Source organism: Cynocephalus volans, chromosome 5, assembly GCF_027409185.1.
Source record: "Cynocephalus volans isolate mCynVol1 chromosome 5, mCynVol1.pri, whole genome shotgun sequence".
NCBI classification, from domain to species: domain Eukaryota; kingdom Metazoa; phylum Chordata; class Mammalia; order Dermoptera; family Cynocephalidae; genus Cynocephalus; species Cynocephalus volans.
The window spans coordinates 18,456,766-18,476,221 of NC_084464.1; the positions used below are offsets into that span (position 1 = coordinate 18,456,766).

At 49.0% G+C, this 19,456-nt stretch overlaps 1 protein-coding gene across 5 annotated transcripts in view; it reads left to right on the forward strand.

Annotated features, from left to right (window-relative positions):
- SLC22A23 (solute carrier family 22 member 23) overlaps nucleotides 1–19,456 on the forward strand; it is a 171,888-nt gene that overhangs the window by 79,810 nt on the left and 72,622 nt on the right. Inside the window, exon 4 of one of the 5 annotated variants that reach the window (XM_063096053.1) lies at nucleotides 15,406–15,586. The exons of 2 other annotated variants lie outside the window; for them this stretch is intronic. In XM_063096053.1, the coding sequence (XP_062952123.1) occupies nucleotides 15,406–15,545 (140 nt within the window). In that variant the 3' untranslated portion in view covers nucleotides 15,546–15,586. Of the gene's footprint in view, nucleotides 1–5,436; nucleotides 5,582–15,405; nucleotides 15,587–19,456 lie in introns of those variants that run through there. 2 more of the 5 variants (XM_063096055.1, XM_063096052.1) reach the window with 2 other exon arrangements.

Here is a 19,456-nt window from a genome sequence, read left to right on the forward strand (position 1 = left end):
CAAGTTATGCATGGACTTTTAGAAAACATTTGTGCGGCCGGCCCCGTGGAGCACTCGGGAGAGTGCAGCGCTTGGGAGCGCAGCGACTCTCCTGCCGCGGGTTCGGATCCTATATAGGAATGGCCAGTGCGCAGACACCACGCCGAGGGTTGCGATCCCCTTACCAGTCACAAAAAGACAAAAAAAAAAAAAAAAAAGAAAACATTTGTGGGGTGGATACGGCCTTGAACAAAGGGTTGGAGAAAATTTACAGGGAGATAATGGTGATTTTTCGAAAGCCAGGGCTACAGTCCTTTTCGTGTCACCATTTTTTTTGACCCTTTAGGGGCCCTGAGAGTGGGGCACCAGGAATCAAGTGATTCCTGCAGTTCCTTTCTGCCTGGAAATGTTCCGACCTGTCTTTAGAAGAAATGCTTAAAGGAGACTGGAAGAATTATCAGCTAAGCTAAATTATTCATGGGAATATTAAGGAAAGTTTTGCTGTTTTCCTTTTTTTTTTAATGTAATCCTCACACTCCAGTGACAGAATTAGGTTAAAAGTAGAGCCATCCCTGGGAAAGACCACAGAATTTTAATTAGCTCATCACTCTGAGCAATCCTGTTGTGTCAGCAGGTTCGGCCCAAGGGGGTGCCAAGACTTCTGTGCCATATGCTCATTTTTTCCAGTAGGTTTGAGTAAAAATAGGAACTGGCGTGCGCCTGAACAAGCTGCATGTAGAACTCCCTTCTGCACAGCGTGCATCTCGGAGAGAGCACATTGCAGCCTCGCCTGCTCAGGGCTTCCTCTCCTGTTCCTGTCCGCTGATCCTTGGTCGCATTCCTGATCCACATCTTCCTGTTCCCACGCCCCTCTCCCACCCAGTGATTCCCATCCTGTCACAGTCATTTGCATAATTTATTATACTGGAGGGTTTGTTTTAATTTCCCTGAAACCTTACAGATTAAATGGCACATCCTTGATTTTTTTTTTTCAGCTTTTTAATCACTCTGACCCACTTTATGTTGAAATTTGGCCAATTTGACAGAAATGAAAGCTCCTTTTAAAGCAATACTTCTGAATCTCCTGAATCTTTTTGGGTCAGAAACCGTCTCCAGAATTTGATGAAAGCTACATGTTCTTTCCCTGGAAAAATACATACCTCATGTGCATGCACACACATACAGTTTTACATAAAATTACAGAGAATTTATGGATATACCTAAAACACTTCTGTGGATCCTAGTTTGAAAATTATGTGGCCAAGGAGCAGCTCTGGCTGAGCCTGAGGGGCGGTGGCCTTGGGGTGGCCTGACTTGTGTTGTCACCAACACTGGGACCACGTGGAGGACACACAGTATGAAGGGCCAGAGTGGGGAGCATATTTCCAAGATCAGTCCTTGTCATATCGAGCCAAGGACTCAAATAAACCTTCTGTTTCCAGAAAACACCTTTTTTCCACACGGGCAGGAAGTGAGCAGTTGTGACGTCCCAGCCTAGCAGGCCACCCATCTTTGCCATCTGCCCTCAGTCACCTGAGCTTCTGCAAGTCCAGGGACAGTGACAGCCCTCTCGGTCAATGGTGCAGATGCGGCAAACCAGAAGTGTCTGGCTAAGGCGGGGCCAGCAGAGGGGACTTTGCACTCAAGAACACGTGACTCAGCCCAGTGAGAACAGTGAGGTGTAGTGCCTGGGTTTTGCCCAGTTCTGAGCAGAGGAAAAGGAAAAGGAGAAGTTACTGATTCGAGCCCCAGGCAGGGTCACTGGGTGCATTGGTGGGGGTGGGAGGGAGTCCAATCCCTTTTTCATTCCATGTGCTAACAAATAGTCAGGAGTCCTTCAACATAGAAGCCGCTAGAAACCTTACCTAGGATTCATTCTAAGCCCTTCTACTGCCACTCTTAGCTGTGTGACTGTGGGCAACCTGCCTCACCTCCCTGAGCCTCGGTTTCCTCATCTGTGAGCTGGGGACACCAGTGCTTTCCTCTGAGGACTGCCAAGAGCCCTACTGTAGAGCCTTGTATTAGATGCCTGGCTCTTTCTCTCTGCTCATCCCTCAGTCCTGATTTGGGGGATCGTTAAGGCGTGAGGTGAACACAGAGCCATCTACAGGCACTGCAGACGCCTCGTCCTGGGTGACGCGAGGACCACCCTGCAGGCCAGATGGTGCCATCACTCCTGGCTCCCTCGTGCTCAAGATGATGGCATTTAGAAATAGACACTTTCAATGATGACCGAAGGACAAGGCTTTGAATACCCATCTACCTGCGACAGCTTGCTCCTTCATCCCGCCTCAAAACTTTGATTTCTGGACTGTTTTAGAAATGCACTCTGACTTTCTGAAGGGCATGGGTCCTTGCCACTAAAGCGGTCGTGACCTCAGGGAGGCAGAAAGCTCCCCCAGCAAGCATGCTTCCTTCGAGAGGCGCGCACATGTTCCCCTGAAGGTTTGCTGGCATCTGCAGGCAGAAGGTGTCTCCCCAGGAGTTTGGCAGTGGGGGCGGGGATGCTCCTGGAGTGACTGGTCTTAGGCATCTGCTCACTGCCTAAGGCTGGATGAAAACTCCCCCTGCCCTTTCCTTCTGGAGGAAGTATGGAAAGTGATCTCTGCAAGGCGAGTTGAGACACTGACAAAGCTCAATGAAGTTTTCATTCTGAGTAGAGGACGGGGCGAGAGACAGGGGCCGTTTGTTTAAACTGCAGTTTACCTAGCACTGCTGCAATCCCTCGTGTTGAAGGTTCGTGGAGGCTTCTGCTGGGGGTGAGGTTGGGAGGTGAATTATTTAGCTCTGTGCTTTAGGAGCTGGTGGTCTGCCTAAGGGAGAGGTCTAGGCGAGCTTTGTGGGCTTCGGCAATTATATGGATCGTATGGAGGAATTTTCCATATGAGGTGTCTTGAGTAGCAAGTAATTCATGAAAAGTTGCTTTGTATACACTACTCGTGGTGGTAATACTGATAAAGTGAAAATTTATTTATTGAGTCAGAAACTGTACTAGGCGCGGAGCACATATCGACCCATCTCCTCCATAACACTGTGAACTAGATATTTCACAGGTGATTATCCTGCAGCTCAAAAGGTGGACCAACGCCACGTGGCCCTAACACAGTAGAGTTGTAGCTCACACCCTTGCTTTTCTGACTCTGACACCCAGGGTCCTTCCACCGTCTCTTCTGCTGTGTCGTGATGCCATCATCAACACCCTAGTACATGCATCATTCTTGTGACAAATCAGATGAGCCAGAGAGAAATTAAATGACTGGAAGGATAAGAAGTTGACATGTCTTTGGTTGACAAATAAGTTGTTCAGAAGATAAAGTTTCCTTGCTTCCCTTTTCCTTTTGCCTCTGCTGTTCCCAGTAGACTTAAGGATAAGATGCTTGCATTATGGACACGATGACTATCTTTTCAATGTTTTAAAAATTTTAGAGAAAAAAATCTCAACACAGAATCCAAGCCTTTTCTTATGGTAACAACAGAAAAGAGTATTTTTTAATGGGATTATCCTGGAAAATTCAGGATGTGTAGTTTCTATAGTTGTAGGTGTGATCTGTGTTCCTCAATGTTTAATTCTGTGACAGAGGCTGTCAGAGAGAGTGTGCTACCCAGGCACATGCTCCTATCGGTTCTGCTCTGCCAGCACGCAATGGGGTGCAGCATGTGCCTAGTGAACAACTAGACCAGATCCCCTCGACACACCCGCCTTTTAGGAAATCCTGTTCTGTTGTCGAAGCAGCATGCCAAGGCAGCTTGACTGTGATTTCCTCCTGCATTTTCCCAAATCAGAATAAGGGGCAGAGGACATGCCATCTGCAGCTGGAGCAGCTGGTACTAACTCAGCAGCCACAGCAGACACCATGCCTTGTCCTCCTAGTCCTTTCACTTCCCCTCGGCTCCTGGGGTCTTGAATTGCTCCAGGTACCGTAACCCTTTCTGCTCCACCCGCCCTCCCTCCCACTCTCCACTACACAGCTGAAGTGACCTTTCAAAACCCCAAACCCATCACGTCAGTCTTCTGCTTCATGTCCTCTCAGCAGCTCTGACTGCCCTGGGACCAGATTCAGTCTTAGCCCGTGTGTCCCTGACGGCGGGCAGCCCCCGATGTCCTTCATTCCCTGGGCTGAGCATCTCCAGTCAGGCTCACCTGAGCGATGGGCAGGAGGGAATGGCGGGTTCATGGCTCCCTGTGCACTGTGTGGCTGCCTAGGCTGGGAGGAAGTTACCCTCTCCAGTCTCCTGCCCACATGAGGACTCACACTGACCCTCGAGGTGCAGCACTCCGGCCACCTTTCAATGCCCCCCCCACACACCTCTGTGTCAGTTTAGATGCACCTGTATGATCCCATCACATGGTGTGAGCAGGGAGCCTGGGCAAGGTGTGACCTCACTTTTTTTTAAGAAGGGAATAAGGTTTTTTGGGGGAGGGAGGGTTGTTTTTTAAGAAGGGAATTTTTTTCTAAAAGAAGGGAACTAATTTAAAAAATCCTTATCCTGAGAGTCAGAAACTTGGATTCTCATCCTCAAGTTAAGGACTTTATCTATCAATAACCTTGGGTAATTTACTTTAGAGAGCTTATCCTCAGTTTCTTAAAGTATAAAGTGGGAATTATATCTATTCCTCCCTACCTAGTCACTGTGGGAATCAAACACACTCATATGTTTGGAGAGGGTTTTATGAGCTATAAAACCCTGTGCAAATGTTTGGTGGCACTATCAGGACACTTGGTGTTCATTCCCAAGCAAGTCAGTATTGTGTATTTGTGTGCAGGTTGGATAATGAGCCACCAAGCTGGGTGGCTCCCCCACTGCCTGGAATCACTCCCTTTTTTTTTTTTTTTTTTAAAGATGACCGGTAAGGGGATCTTAACCCTTGACTTGGTGTTGTCAGCACCACGCTCAGCCAGTGAGCGAACCGGCCATCCATATATGGGATCCGAACCTGGGGCCTTGGCGTTATCAGCACCGCACTCTCCCGAGTGAGCCACAGGCCGGCCCATCACTCCCTTTCTTTCTCCCCCTGGGGTGTGGCGGTGGTTGGGGCAAGGAAGGACCAGGTTGGAGTGCTGTGCTTTTTCCTTTTTGGGATGGCATTGTCCTTTGGAGAGACACAGGCAGGCCTCAGTGCCGGGGGCACCGAGCCCTAGTCTGGGCATGGCTGCCAGGCACCCACGCTGGGCCCAGCTGAGCCCAAGAGCCACCTCCTTGCCCATAACTTCCCCTGTCCCCTCCCCTGTGCCCTCTCAGCTTCTCCTCAGCTTGTGTCCTGGGCATCACAGTTCTCAAGGAGGAGAAAGGCTGCTTCAGCTGCAGCAGCCCTGGTTGGGCCCTGTCCTACATCCTGTTTTGGCTGGCGGCCTGGCCCCTGGACAGAGCCTCCCTCGCTGGCCCTGCTGACTTTCCAGCCCTGAGTGACATGCGGGCAGTGCTGCCTGAGCTCGTCCACACTGCTGTGCCAAGGACGGGCAGGCCCAGCGCAGGAGGAGAGAACTGACATAGGGGGAGGGCAGATGCAGCTGCTTGTGTGTTTTGTTTCCTCCTGAAATGGCAAGAATACAAGTCACCAAAAGTATGCCTCTGCCCAAGCGTACCACGCCTCATGTCCTTGGTGAGTGGAGAGCCCATTTCTGACGCTAGTCAGAAGTGAGGGGCAGCGAGCTGCATGGTGATGTCACCCACCATGGACATGGGACAGCTGCCTGGGCTGATTGTTGGGGACATGGATATAGCTAGCACTGCCAGCTTCGTGGGAAGTGGGGTGAGCAGATGCACACACAGGACGGGAAGCCGTTCCCCGCCAAGTGCCAAGCGAGTCAAGTGGAAATGCGGATGGAAACCCACTTCCCCAGTCTCTGAGCAGTCTGTAGTTGCAAGGCTGTTAATTAGCTGAGCCTGTATCATATCTCATTCCACACGCACATGGAAAGGAAGAGGTGGGCCGTGCAGAAGCTGGCACAGAACCTCCCCCCACCCCCTCCCTTTGCCCTCAGAATCTTCATTTTATGGTCCCTAACATCTACACTTAACTCATATTTTCTCCAATTTTTTTTCACTAGAGGACCTCACAGACCTTTAATTTGCTGATAAGTATGTGGACTTGTGTGGAGTGGTCCTGCTATGTGTCCATGTTTCCGTGGTCTCTCGTGTGTGGCCACCATGGCAGCCTGCACACAGTAGTGCAGTGTTTGGATTGGGAGTGTTTTCTGGGTCTGAGTGTAACTCTCCCAGGGTGGGGACTGTGTCTTTACCCCCCTAACTCTAGCATGGGAACTGGCTCCTTCTTCACAATTTACAAGTGTTTGTTGCACAAACACGCTGTGATCTGCTGAGATGGCTTATGTTCCTTCTTGCCCCAACAACGTGACTCAGCAAAAGAATATTGGGAACCAGACCTATCGAGTGGTTAGTCATGGATCGCACGGAGCCTGCTGTTGTCAAGAGTCTGAGTCTGGTTTCAAGGGAGAGCAAGGAGTTACCGCTGCTGAGACACCCTCTGGGGTGCCACCCAGCCCCTGCCCACTGCGAAACTGGGGACCCCAACCCCAGAGCTTTGGAAGTGGGACTGATGGCAGGCGGGGTCACCACCCTCTCAGGACCTCTCCTAGCCCTAGACACTGCCCTCACTGTGATGTACGCCCTGGTCCTCATGGGGCCTGTGAGGCCATCTGAACCTGCCCAGTCCTGAGGATGGACAGCATGTGGGGTGAAGAGTCAGAGGCACAGATTGGGTTGACCCAGCTCTTCGGAAAGATACAAAGTAATGTGGGGAATCTTCAAGCTTCTTACAGAAGGAGGCCTTGGGTCCCAGTGTCCCCCTCTTGAAGCCCTCTTTCCTTTTTTTTCGTAGAAAGGCAGTCCAGAGGGGACATTGTGTGAGACACTCCTGCACACTTCTCTGGGAGGGAAGCCCTGATTTAAGTCGAGCTGGTCAGGGCCTGAAGTTGTTTGAGCAATTTAACTTGGGTCAAGTATTAAACAGAGGGCAGAGATAGAAAATACCTGAATAGAAGATACATGAATGATGGGAATGCAGGATGCAGGACACTTTCCGTGGCTGGGGTGTAGGATCCCTGCCGCCTTGCACTCCTCTGAGGCTGCAGGTGGCTGCCTGCCCCTCCTACTGCCTCCATGTCTTCTGTTCCCACCGTGCCCGCTCCCCGTCCCATCCTAGCCTGAGGGACGCCTTCCTCACCTGTGCCTTTCTAGTCCTGAGCAACTGTTGCTACCTGTGGGCCCCACCTGGCTGCACCCAGGTCTCTGTTAGACACATCCACCATGTCTGTATCAGCAAGGACTTCTTAGGGGCCCAGGCCAGCTCATGGGCCTCTTTGTTTCCTAAGTAACTAGGACAGTGTGTGGGGCTTAGTAAGTAATTAACATAGGAATAAATAATCAGAAGTGTGGAGGTGCCTGGAATGAGATTGTCAGGTTTGGCCTCAGGTGTATGCAAAGGCCCTGAAACGACCTCCCTCTGCTACTGAGCTGTTGCCTGAAATCTGACCAGGAAAATGCAGTTGTCTATTTTAAGCCACACAGGAGACGTGACCCCTGAAAGGGGTCATGCAATAAGCTCTGTGAATCACTTCCACCTCTTGGTGATCGAGCTTATGTGATCCTCCTGAGTATGAGGATCCTTGCTAGGGGTGGGGTGTAAGGTGGGCGTGGATGGGAGCGTAGAGCTTCCAAAGGCAAATATCACCTACAGACCATTTTGTTTTTGATTTGGGGGGGAGAGAGGGGGAATTTTTACTGTGGTAAAATAAACGTAGCAGAAACTTACCATCTTAACCATTTTTCAGTGTCCAGTTCAGCAGCATGAAGTGCATTTGCAGTGTTGTGCATCCATCACCAGCATCCATCTCCAGAACTTTATCATCTTCCCAAACTGAAGCTCTGTGTTCATTACACACTAACTTCCCATTCCCCACCCCTGGCAACCCCCGCTCTGCTTTCTGTCTCTATGAATTTGACTAGACACCTCATATGAGTGGATTCACATAGTGTTTGTCCTTTGTGACTGGCTTACTTGACTTAGTGTAATGTCTTCAAGGTTCATCCATGTTGTAGCAGGTGTCAGAATTTCCTCCCTTTTAAGGCTGAATAATACTGCCTCGCGTGGATGGGCGACATTTCGTTTATCCGTCATTTGTTGATGGACACTTGGGATTTTTGTGAATACTTAAACTTGTAATGCTGCTGTGAACATGCATGCACAAATATCTTTTCGAGTCCCTGCTTTCACTTCTTCTGAGTGTGTACCCAAGAGTGGATTACTGTATTGTATAGTTATTCTGTGTTTAATTTTTGAGGAACCTCCATACTGTTTTCCACAATTGCCTGCACCATTTTGCATTCCCGCAAACAGTGCACAAGGGTTCCAATTTCTCTACATTCTTGCCAACACTTGTTATTTTCTGCCGTTTTTTATAATATCATCTTAATGGGTATGAAGTGGTGTCTCAGTGCAGTTTTGATTTGCATTTCCCTGGTGATTAGGGATGTTGAGCGTCTTTCCATGTGCTTATTGGCCACCTGTGGATCTTCCTCAGTTGCCACTTTGTTTTAAACTTGCACTCAGGATACTTGTTCAGATGGATGTTTACGTGCTGGCCTGAGAAGAAGCACTCAGTGGTGGAGGGGAGAGCGCCGGCGCTGTGAGCGGCTGGGCAGCGTCTGCCGTCTGCCTGAGAGCCTGCCCGCTGCGCGAGATGCCCATCCTAGCTCTGTCCTAGTGTGACATGAGTTGCAGTGGGTGCGTCCTCCTCCCCCTCTCAATGCCCACCCTCTTCTCATTTGAAATGTTCTGTGATTCTGGACATGGCTTGTCTCTGTGTGGCAGTAAATTAATAAAGGGGTTTTCTTTTCGGCAATTGTATAATTTGGGCTTCCTGCCTTCCTTTCATCCTAAGTGACTGAGATGTGATTGGACATCCATGCAGCACACCTGATGTGACACTGATGTGGAGATGCGACAGGTGGTGGCTTAGAGGGCTCTAGGTGACAGAGCAGATGCCACACAGGACACCGTACCCCAGGGGAGCCAGGGCTTCCCTTTGAGCCAGCAGAGTCTCCCAGCGCCCTCCAGCCTCCTGATGGCCAACCCCTGCTCTCTTCTTTTTCATCGGTGTTGTGGCTCTTTTTGGTGTTTCTGTTTTGATGAAACAGAAACTCTCCTGGGGAATTTTTTTTCTTTTTTTTTTTTTTATTGTGCTAAAAACACTTAACATGAGATCTACCCTTTTAACAAATTTTAAGTGTACAACACACTATTGCAGATGATAGCTACAATGTTGTACAGCAGATCTGTAGAGCTCACTCGTGGCTGGACTGAAACTTCCTGCCCGTTGACCAGCAACTCCCCGATTCCCCTTGCTCTCGGCCCCTAGCAGCCACCACCCAACTCTTTGATTCTATGAACCTGTCTACTTTTAGGTACCACATATAAGTATAATCATATTCGTACTTCTGGGACTGGTTATTTCACTTAGAATAATGTCCTCAAAGTTCATCCACATGGTAGTATGTGTGAGAATTTCATTTCTCTTTGAGCTGAATAGTATTCAATTGTACATGTTTACCACATGTTGTTTATCCATTCATCCGTCAGTGGACACTTGGTTGTTTCCATTTCTTGGCTATTGTGAATAGTGCTGCGATGAACATGGGAGTGCTCATCTCTTCAGGACCCTGATTTCAGTTCTTTTGGATAAATACCTGAAGTGAGAGGCTGGGTCATATGGTAATTCCATTTTTAATTTTCTGAGGAACTGCTGTACTGGCTGTACCATTTTGCATTCCCACCACCTGTGTAGAAGAGTTCCAGTTTCTGCATATCCAGGGACTTTTTGATACCAAGAGCCTAACCTGTCTCTCAGCCTCTTCTACACAGGCCTTCTTTCAGGGTTTGGTTGCCTCTGCTGAAAAGTCTCCTCCCAGCCCCCTTCCCTTCCCATACTACCCACAGGGTAGGACAGTCCTACTTACTTTTCCCTTAATGCCAAACTCAATTGCTGCTTCCTTGGTGAAGTTCTCCCTAGGGTCTTATTCCTTCCTTCCTTCGCATTTCTGCAGCAAGGGGATCAGACCTGAGCATGTCTTGTCCTGTAGTCACATGTCTCCTCCTCAGACTGATGCCAGTGGATGTGGCATCTCTCTTGGTGTGGTGCCACTGCATAACCTTGCTGAGTACACGAGTGGGATGCATTTATTAAGCAAGGCATCCTCCTGTTTTCCATTATTTGTCACTATTCAGTGTTTTCTGTGGACCAAGACATGGTTCCTAAACTCAAGGAGATTTTAGTTTGGCAACTAGAAAGGTCAATTCTAAATTTTTCTTTATTACATGCTTTTAGATATTATTTCAATATCCAGGAAAAGGTAAACACAGTAGATGGAGTACAGTTTTGGAAACAGTTAAGATCTTTGGCTCATTCAGCGGGGGGAAAGCCGGGAAAAGCACAGCTACTCTGTATTCAAAGTCATTTGCTCATTCTAATTAATAAGGGGAATAATCTTTATACTGTTGCTCAGCTACTTGCATTTACCAAAAAAAAAAGAGAAGAAGAAGGCTGTCTGGATAATTACTAGCAAAGACTTTACAGGAGATGTGATGAGTCCTTAAGCTTGTTTGCACTGGCTGTTTACACAGCGCCCTTGACCTTTGCTTAAGGTAAGGGAGGGTTTGTTTGGCAAAAACAATGATAAATATTCCCATGGCATTGAAATGCTACTGGATTTTTGAGACTCTGGAAATGTGATGTGGGCACCATAGTAAATGTGAGATTTTTGTGCAGTGTCTGCTTTCATTCTTGTCTTTTTGTTCTGTTTTGCTTTTCTCATTCAGGCTTTATTGCTTAAAGATGGTCTCTGTGATCCAGGTTGCCATGGTAGTTAGGATCTAGAAGCCTCTGCTTCTCTTGGAGGCTCCACTGGTATCACCATGTCCATGAACAGACCTTTGAAGGTGCCATTTCCCATCTTGGAAATGGGGATTCTACCTGATATTTTTGTTTATAGGGTTTGATGAGGGCTGAAGAGGTAATGCGTCTACAGATGCTTTGAAGGGCTTGGGCGTGATCATGTACCTTATTATGGATGGTTGTTGGTATCTCCAGCGATAGCAGGAGCCAGCTCATCCTCACTGCCAGGTCCATGAGGAGGAGGACCACGTGCTTACAGCAAATGTCTAGGCTTAGGAAGAAATGTTTCATGTGGCTGGGGTCCTGGCCAGAGTGCTGGGCTCTAAAATAAGCACGCTTGTCTCTTGAGCTGAAGATTTACCCAGTGCAGGGGAGAAGCCAGTGGGAGGGTGGTGCAGAGGGCTAAGTTTAGGGTCAGCTTTATTTCCAGTGGCAAATGAGGAAGCGAGAGTCTGCCAAAATCACTCCCTTGAGGTTTCCCCTTCCCCTTGGAGAAGGTCACTGCCTTCTCCAAGGTGGGGGTGTGGCCTGTTGACCTTGAGGACATTGAGTTTGGATTTAAGACACTGTTTGGTGATCCACTTCTGCCAGGGCTCTGGCTGCTCACTGATTCCTTTTGAGTGTTTCCAGCCCCCAGGGCTGGCCCGCTGAGGAGCACTCAGAGCCCCACTGGGTCCCGCTCGTGTCACTAGGAACTATGGGGGGTGGGGGTTCTGTGCCCCACCACCTGCCTTCCCTCCCTCACCCAGGGTCACTGCCCCATCAGGCCGGGTTTTACCACCCTGCCCTTTAAAAACGTTCTGCTGATGGTGTCCCGGAGGAGGCTGGAGGACTTCAGAGAGAGCGCAGGACAACAGCAGAGCTACAAAATAACGTGGCCTCTTTCTTCCCTGTGGAAGTCACATCTTGGAAGGCGCAGAAAGGACAGACCAGGCAACTAATGGCCCACTCTGGAGCCTGGGGTGGGGCTCACCAGGGAGTGGGCAGCAGGCCGAGGTCAGGTCGGACCCAACCCATCCCAACAGTGACCTTGGCGTGACCTCCACCTGCATGGGAGACTCCCTCTGCCCGCAACCCCCATCCTTTTTCCCTTATACAGATGGTAAGAGAACATATATATCATATATATTATAAATATATCTATATATAGAGAGAGTTTTAGTTTGGTTTTTTTGTTTGTTTGTTTGTTTGTTTTAACAAAGGAAGGCTTGCTGTGTTGCTGAGAACAGGGTCTGAGGAATTGAGCAGGACTTTTGTCTTCCTCCCATTTTCCGCGTTCAAAGGCATCCTACTGTACACATGAAGTCAGTCTCTTTCCTCTGAAGTCATATTGCTGAGTTTTAGTTTGAAGATGAGGAAGCTGACGGTATCAAGACCTCTCTTTATCTATTTTATTTGAAGAGCTTCTAGTCAATATTTGGAGTGGAGCGAGATTATTGTTTTAATTGGGAAGGGTGGTAACCACAAAGAGAAGGAACCTTTTCCGAGCAGGTGGGGTATGGGAGCCCAAAGATAAGGATTTGAATACTGTCACAGGGAGAGGCACCAGTTTTTTGTTTTTATTGTTGTAAACTCAATAATGGGAGCTTCACTATTTTTCCTGTTGCCTGTTTAAAGGAGAAGACAGCACAAAGGCATCCAAATGCTTCTTGCTTTTCGGGGCAGAGTCAACACCAGCCCTCTGTGGCCCTCAGGTCGTGCATCATCTTTGTCCAGTCAGCCACGTCGCCTGCCCGTGAGCTAATGAAGCTGCCTTCTTAACTGACGTGGAAGGGCAGATATGAATTGGGATTCAGCAACCAATTACATGGTCACTAGGCCCAGCATAGCACCTTCCCCACTTAGACATTCACTAATTATTTGATTGATTAGTAAGAAATTGGAGCTGGGGTAGATAATCAAAATCTAGGGCAACCCTACCAACCCCTTGTCTTCTCCCTGACACTCTTCCACTACTAAAAGCCAGAGACCATGTTTCAGTTCATCCACCTACTTCATCTGCTAATAAGAGGTTCTGCCATCATTTATTGAGTGCTTGCTGGATGCTGGGGCTCTGAGGATGGAAAGACAGTGCCCTGCCGTAGAGACAGAGTCTCTAAAGCAGCGATGGATTTGACCACAGTGCAGTGGTCGCTGTGACGCAGGCTCATACTAAACGCAGGGGGGACGTGGGAGGAGGAGTCTGAATCTTTCTTTTTATCTTGTTCATCCGGCTCACCTCGTGTAAAGTAAGGCAGGAGAATGAAAAGCCTCTGTGTGCCCTTCATCACTCACCTCTTGGCAAATGTGCACTTCCTGTTGAATTTACCAGTGTCTTTGCCTGTCTGGTGCCCCCACAGCTTCTGGGGGGGATGAGTCATGCTACATGGTCTTTGTGCAAGCCTGTGTGTATTTCTGGCTTGGAAGTTTTCCTGAGCCTTTCATGTGGTTCCTGCCTTGGCCAGGCCAACTCTAAGGAGAAAACACCTGTGATTGTCACTGAACTTCCCACAAGCCGTTCAAGTCTGCCAGGAGGTTTACCTGATCAGAAAGGTGGTTTAGCTACCTGCCACTACAGGTCCCACATCAGAGATTTCAGTCAACCTGCCCAAGGAATGGGGTTTTTCTCCCTTTTTATTCAAATACTGGAGAGCCAGGTTTCAGTTTAGTCAGCTGGGCATTGACCCCAGTTATGTGCCTTTTGTGGCCCTCTGCCATCTTTTCTTCAAAAACTCCAAAAATAAAAAAACATTCTTTTGAACAGGGAAGTAGCAATTTTTATTTGTAATGTCAGATTAAGCAGAGCATTGGAGAGTCTTGACATCTCCCGATGCATGTGGGACCAGTCAATATTTACACAGCAATGATGTTTACTTTCTGCCTTCCCTTTTAAGTAAGACTTTGCTTGTTCCTCAACAACAGAGTTCTGCTGGAACAAAGCTGATCAGCAGGGTTCTATCAGCAATGGGAAGGTCACACTGTCCCAGATGTTTGCAGCTCTCAGCTTGTGCAGCCTGAGACCTGAGAATGTTTCCAAACTGTTGCTCAGGCTGAGTCCTCGCCATAGGCTTGGCCTTCTTGGCAAAAAAAATCCCTCACTCAGATTAATGATAGAATGATAAATTGTTTTTCTTTCTGAACACTGGTAAGCAGCATGACTCATTTTCAGAACTCAAAGAAACTTGGCAATTTTTTTATGATGTGAGAGTATGACTTAAGGACTCACGTGATTCCTTTTCCCATGATTCACGTGCATCCCAGTAGCAGGTAGGTGTCTGGTTTTCGGGTGGAAAAACAAGAATGAGGTGGAGATGAGAGCCCTGAGAAATTAAACCGATAAAGCGTGTTTTCTCTCCCTTTTGTTGTAAACCATTGCTGTGGCTAAGGTGCGGTGTTTGTGTGAATGTGTCTATGCCTGTGCTTTTCCCCATCGGATCAGGACAAGAGGTTCTTAGCCCTCTCCTTCTACAACCTGCCCTTCCCTCTCTGGGGGCCTGACCAGCCTGGGTTTGCCCTTTGCCTCTGCTGCCCCTTCCAGCGCTCCGGGGGGTAGGGGGGCGGCGGAAAGAGGGCAGGACCGTGCTTTCGCCTTGGCTCTGATTTCACAAGAACAGCAACCTTGCCAGGTGTGTGTTGGGTGATCATCCCCCACCCCTACCCCAGTCGGCCGGGACAATGCTTATTAGTCCTGACCATGCAGTCCCTGTTGGCCAAACGCTCCATGCCGGCCTGGCGTTCTGGGGCAAAATCCAGCATTCATGGTTGTCGCCCAGCTCAGCCTCCCACCCCAGAAAACACTAGCATCAGCATCAGGTTACTTCCCCTCTTCCTCCACCCCTCCTTTTTCCACCCCAAAAGGCTGAGCCGCCAGGCACTTTCCACAGTGCTCCGATTACCGGGACAAAGAGCCCTGCCAGCCAGAATGCTAATGGTGAGATTTCTGCCCATCCCGTGCGGCCTCACAAAAGCTGGGGGCTTTCATTGCAGGCCTCCCAGCTCTGCTTTCCTCCCCGTAATTCTACACAAATGGCATTAGCCCTTTGTGCAGTCTTTGTTTGTGACCGTTCTGAGGGTACTTTTCATCTGACCTTGGTTTCTTGAATTTTAAGTGGAATTTGTTCAAATAGGCCCAGTGATACTTTAGAGGAACTGCAGGCTCACAATGATAAGTTAGTAAATTCAAAAGGGATCCTGTTTTCAAAAGTCTTTCTGTTCTACCACAAATTAAATGCCTCAAAGAGAAGAGCACATTAAAAACTAAAATACCCTCTGATGACACTAGATTATTGCCCTCAGGATCCATGAGTGTGCAGGGTGGAGGCTCCATGTCCTGCCACCCCGAGGAAGCCCATTTGTGTTCTCTGTCTGATGTGGAGGTAACTCAGCCTCCCTTGGGGAATCTGCTCGTGATAACGATCACTATTTGTATTTTTAAGGGATATTACTGATTTTTCTGTTAGAAACTGAAGCAATACTAAAATATCATAGCACTGACAACCATTTTGAGCAATTGATCAGAGAATCCATTCTGCAGCTGTTGAAGCTTCAGAGCACGTGTGGTCAGACTTTTCCGTCAAGGGCCAGAGGACGACTGTTTTGGGCTATGCCGACCGGAAGGTCTTCCTGCAGCTGCTCAGCGTTGCTGTGCGACAGCCGTGGACGATCTGGAAATGAACACGTGTGGCCGTGTTGTAATAAGTAATAAAACGTTGTTTGTAGACACTAAGATGTTAATTTCACATAAGCTTCTTGCAACAAATATTCTTCTTCCGGTTGTTTTGAACCGTTTAAAAATGTCAAAATCATTCTTAGCTCACAGGCTTAAAAACAGGTAGTGGGTTATATTAAAACAGGCAGCAGACAGGCAGGATTTGGCCTGAGAGTCATAGTTTTCTGACCCTACATTAGAGCAGCGTTTTAAAACCGCAGTCCACAACACATTAGGGGTTGGGTTAAGGGTGACAAAGCGCATTTGGTGGGTCTTGTTCAGTGTTTTATAAGAAAAGAATAGGATTTAGTGCACCACACGTGATAAGGATTAAGTATTGTTTCATGAAGCTTTTGGGGGGTGCACATGTGTGCTGGGTTGCTGTGCTGTCCAGTACTTGAAAAGAATTTTGTATCAACCTTGGCCCTTCATCATCCCCCAGACTTTGATATACCTCAAAGAGCACAAAGGCTTAGACTCAGTGGGGATAGAGGTGACTGTGGTCATCTTCCTTCACAATCATAAGAATCAAGACCCCTGCATAAGTTCTCCCGAGGTCTGCAATTGGAGGGAGACGGAGCAACGGGCAAATATCCATCCTTAAGACAGTGGGCTGCGTGGGGCACGGCCCACTATGAATTTCCTGCTTTCAGGTTTGACTTATTTCTAAGTAGTTCCAAGAGTTTGTCTCCTCCTAAAGTACTTGATTGGTTGGGTATTCATTCACCAGGAAGAAACACACCAGTGTGGAGGAAGAGAGATGAGGCATTTCAATCTGATGGAAACAACTCATGCCCCTGTGAAGTGAGCCTGACCGCAAGCCGGGCCCCGAGGAGGAGGAGGAGGAGGAGGAAGGAAGGTGTATTTGGGCACTAGAATAATTCAGGGCCTTCAAGGGGTGCCCCATGGGTGATCCACATTCTAGGGAAGGTTCCAGAAATTCCAGGGCCACAGGGGTGTGTTGGGGCTTTGGCTTTTTGTCTTGGTGGTAGGGATCAATTTGGCTGAACAGTCCTGGGGCGGCAGGTAGGATAGTGATGGGGGGATGGAGAGAAAGACAGACCCCAGCTGCCTGACTCAGAGCAGTTCTAGACAAATGAAGTGAGTGAAAGAAAGAGGAGAAGGGGATTGTGCGGAGGAAAAAAAACACACACCCTGTGTTTTCCTCTCCTCCCACTGCACACTCATCAACACAGAACAACATCTGACTTCTGTGACCAAATGTGTGGGGTCTCTCCCCACCAGTAAGCAAGCAGCCAGTGCCACAGCAGCAGGCACCAGCGGCGTGCCCTCCCTCTCAGTTCCAACACTATCCACCTGGACATGGTGCCAGGTCCCACCAGGTGAGGGCTCAGTCCCCAAGATGCCCCCGCTTCAGATGCCAGTCACAAGCCCAGGCCTCTGGAACTTCTGGCCAACGAGCTGTAAATCAGGGTTCCCACAACCCCCTCCTTGGGTTCCATTAGTTTGCTGAGTGGCTCACAGAACTCAGGGAAATATGTACTTATATTTACCCGTTTAGTACAAAGGATATTTTAAAGGATACAAGTAAACAGCCAGATATAGAGATACATAGGGCAGGGTCCCGAGCACAGGAGCTTCTGTCCCCGTGGAGCTGGGGCGCACCACGCCCCCAGCAAGTAGAGGCAGAAACCCCCACGTTCTCACTATCCAGAAGCTCCCTGACCCCAGGCCTCTTGAGTTTTTATGGAGGCTTCATTACATAGGCATGATTGATTAAATCGCTGGCCACTGGTGATCACTTATCCTTCAGTCCCTCTCCGCTCCCAGAGGTTGGGGGATGGGGCTGCCGTTCCTCCCTTGGTCTTTCCTGTGACCAGCCCTCATCCTGGAGCTCCTAGAGGCTGCCAGCCATTATTAGCCTACGAATAGATTCTTACCACTTAGGAGATGGGGATGAAGACCAAATATGTATTTTCACAATACCACCGGGATGGAAAGTGTTTGGGGTTCTCACGACCAGTCTGAAGCCCCAGCTCAGTCCTGTGCTGTTGGTACAGCCTGAGCCCAGCGTGGTGCTCCTGACACGAGTGGGCTGTTTGGAGAAAAGGCACACTGTCCTCGCAGGCAAAACCAGAAGAGCCTCATCCTTCCTCCTCGTCCTGCTCACAGGAGGTTTTGAGGCTTTCTTGTTTACCTAGAGGGAGAAACTGTTTACTCTTCTGGAGGGGTAATGAAAGATTAGCTTCTATTTCTAGGCTGGTGATGAAGGCTGGGGAAACAGGTGACTCCCCTCTGGAACAAAGACTCCAAATTATATTTGTCATAGTCTGCCTTTCCCTGGCTCTGGATCATGGTGACTTCTGACCTGTAGGCTGGTTGGGAAGGGGTTGTCTCCTCCTGGTTGAAGACCCTCGCTGGATGCCGTTCAGTGACTCTCTGCAGGTGGAAAGTTCAAAGTCCCTGGGCAGTTCTCTAGTTGGATCTTGGGATGAGTGAGCTTCCGCTGGGGTGAGGTACCTGCCACAAGTGTCAGATGGGGCAGGTCCTGGAAGTGGGGAAGAGCACCACACCCAGTTCAGTGTCCTGAACATGGTGGGCTCTCACGTGATTGCCAAATCAACAAGTGCACAATGACGGGCTGCACCATTCTGTCCTATGTGCACACTTAGATGTATAGACAGCAGCCCAGTAACAGGGGTCTCACTAAATGAGAATCAGAGAGGAAGGTGAATACAATGCAGGCTGCTGTTGCCACCCTAAGCAGATGGCCACAAGTCAGCCAAAGCACCCCCTTACAGAGGTAGGAAGATGAAATGGAAGTTCATAGAAAATACAGCCCCTGTTCCAGGGGAGATGGTGCTTGGGCTTTGGTTCAGAGTCAGGATCCCACAAGCTGTAGTAGTTGTTCGAGGCAGTGGTCAGAAACCAACTCCCTCCCTCTCTTCCATTTACTTCCTTCCACAAGCATGGAGTTGTGTGATGTGCAGGCACCGAGGATCAGAGACCAAAATAATGTCTCTTTCCTCCCGGAGCCTTAAGTCCAGGGCAGGAGACAGAGAGTACACAGAATCTAGGGTGATATGAAGACATGAGTTAGATGAGGGAGTGGAGAGAAAAAGCCTTGAGGACATGTCACCGCCCATGCGGTGACCTTGAGGTCTGGGGGGGGGGGGGACAGGTCGATCATCCAGGCTGAGGCACCGCTGCACACTCCCCAGTGCTGGGATGGGCTTGGCCTTTGAGCAGTAGAGTAAAAGGCTCTTGACTGCAGTTGTGTGGCAGAAGATACAGCGAGGAATCTGCCTAAGCTGGAGCAGAATGGTGCAAGGGGACAGTCAGAGCTAAGGATTTGTAGGGAGGAAGCTTCCCGGATCCAAGGACTGAGTCCATGCAAGGGAGGAAGGGACCAGATGCCCTCAACCTGGGGTGACTGAGGGAACACGTAGATCATTAACAGACGTAGAAGTCAATGGAAAAGTTGACTTTTCTCAGGGAGGGGCAGTGGCAAGTTTAGTCTCAGATGTGAGTGCTGGGCTTGAGAGGTGGCAGAAGCGTGCGAACTGGTAAGCAGGTACACCGAGCTAGGGTGTGTGGGGAGACGTCACTGGCATGTCAAGCTGGCATCGTGCACATACCAAAGGGCAGTCCCTAGAGGAGCGGGAGCCATCTAGGCTTGGAGCAGTTGTAGTGGGGAAAGTTCCAGTGGTGCAGGCTGGATCACCCGTAGGTTGTTCAGTGGAGCATTTTAAACGCTGATGTGGAAGCCCTCTAAATAGCGGCATAACAGCTGACAGCAAGCGTGTGCACCATGTCATTTCAGTGTTGCTTGGTATATTCTGCAGTACCAAAGACTCCCACAGCAGACTACACACTTAGAGAGCAGGAGACACCAAAATAAGAAAAAGGCTCAGCT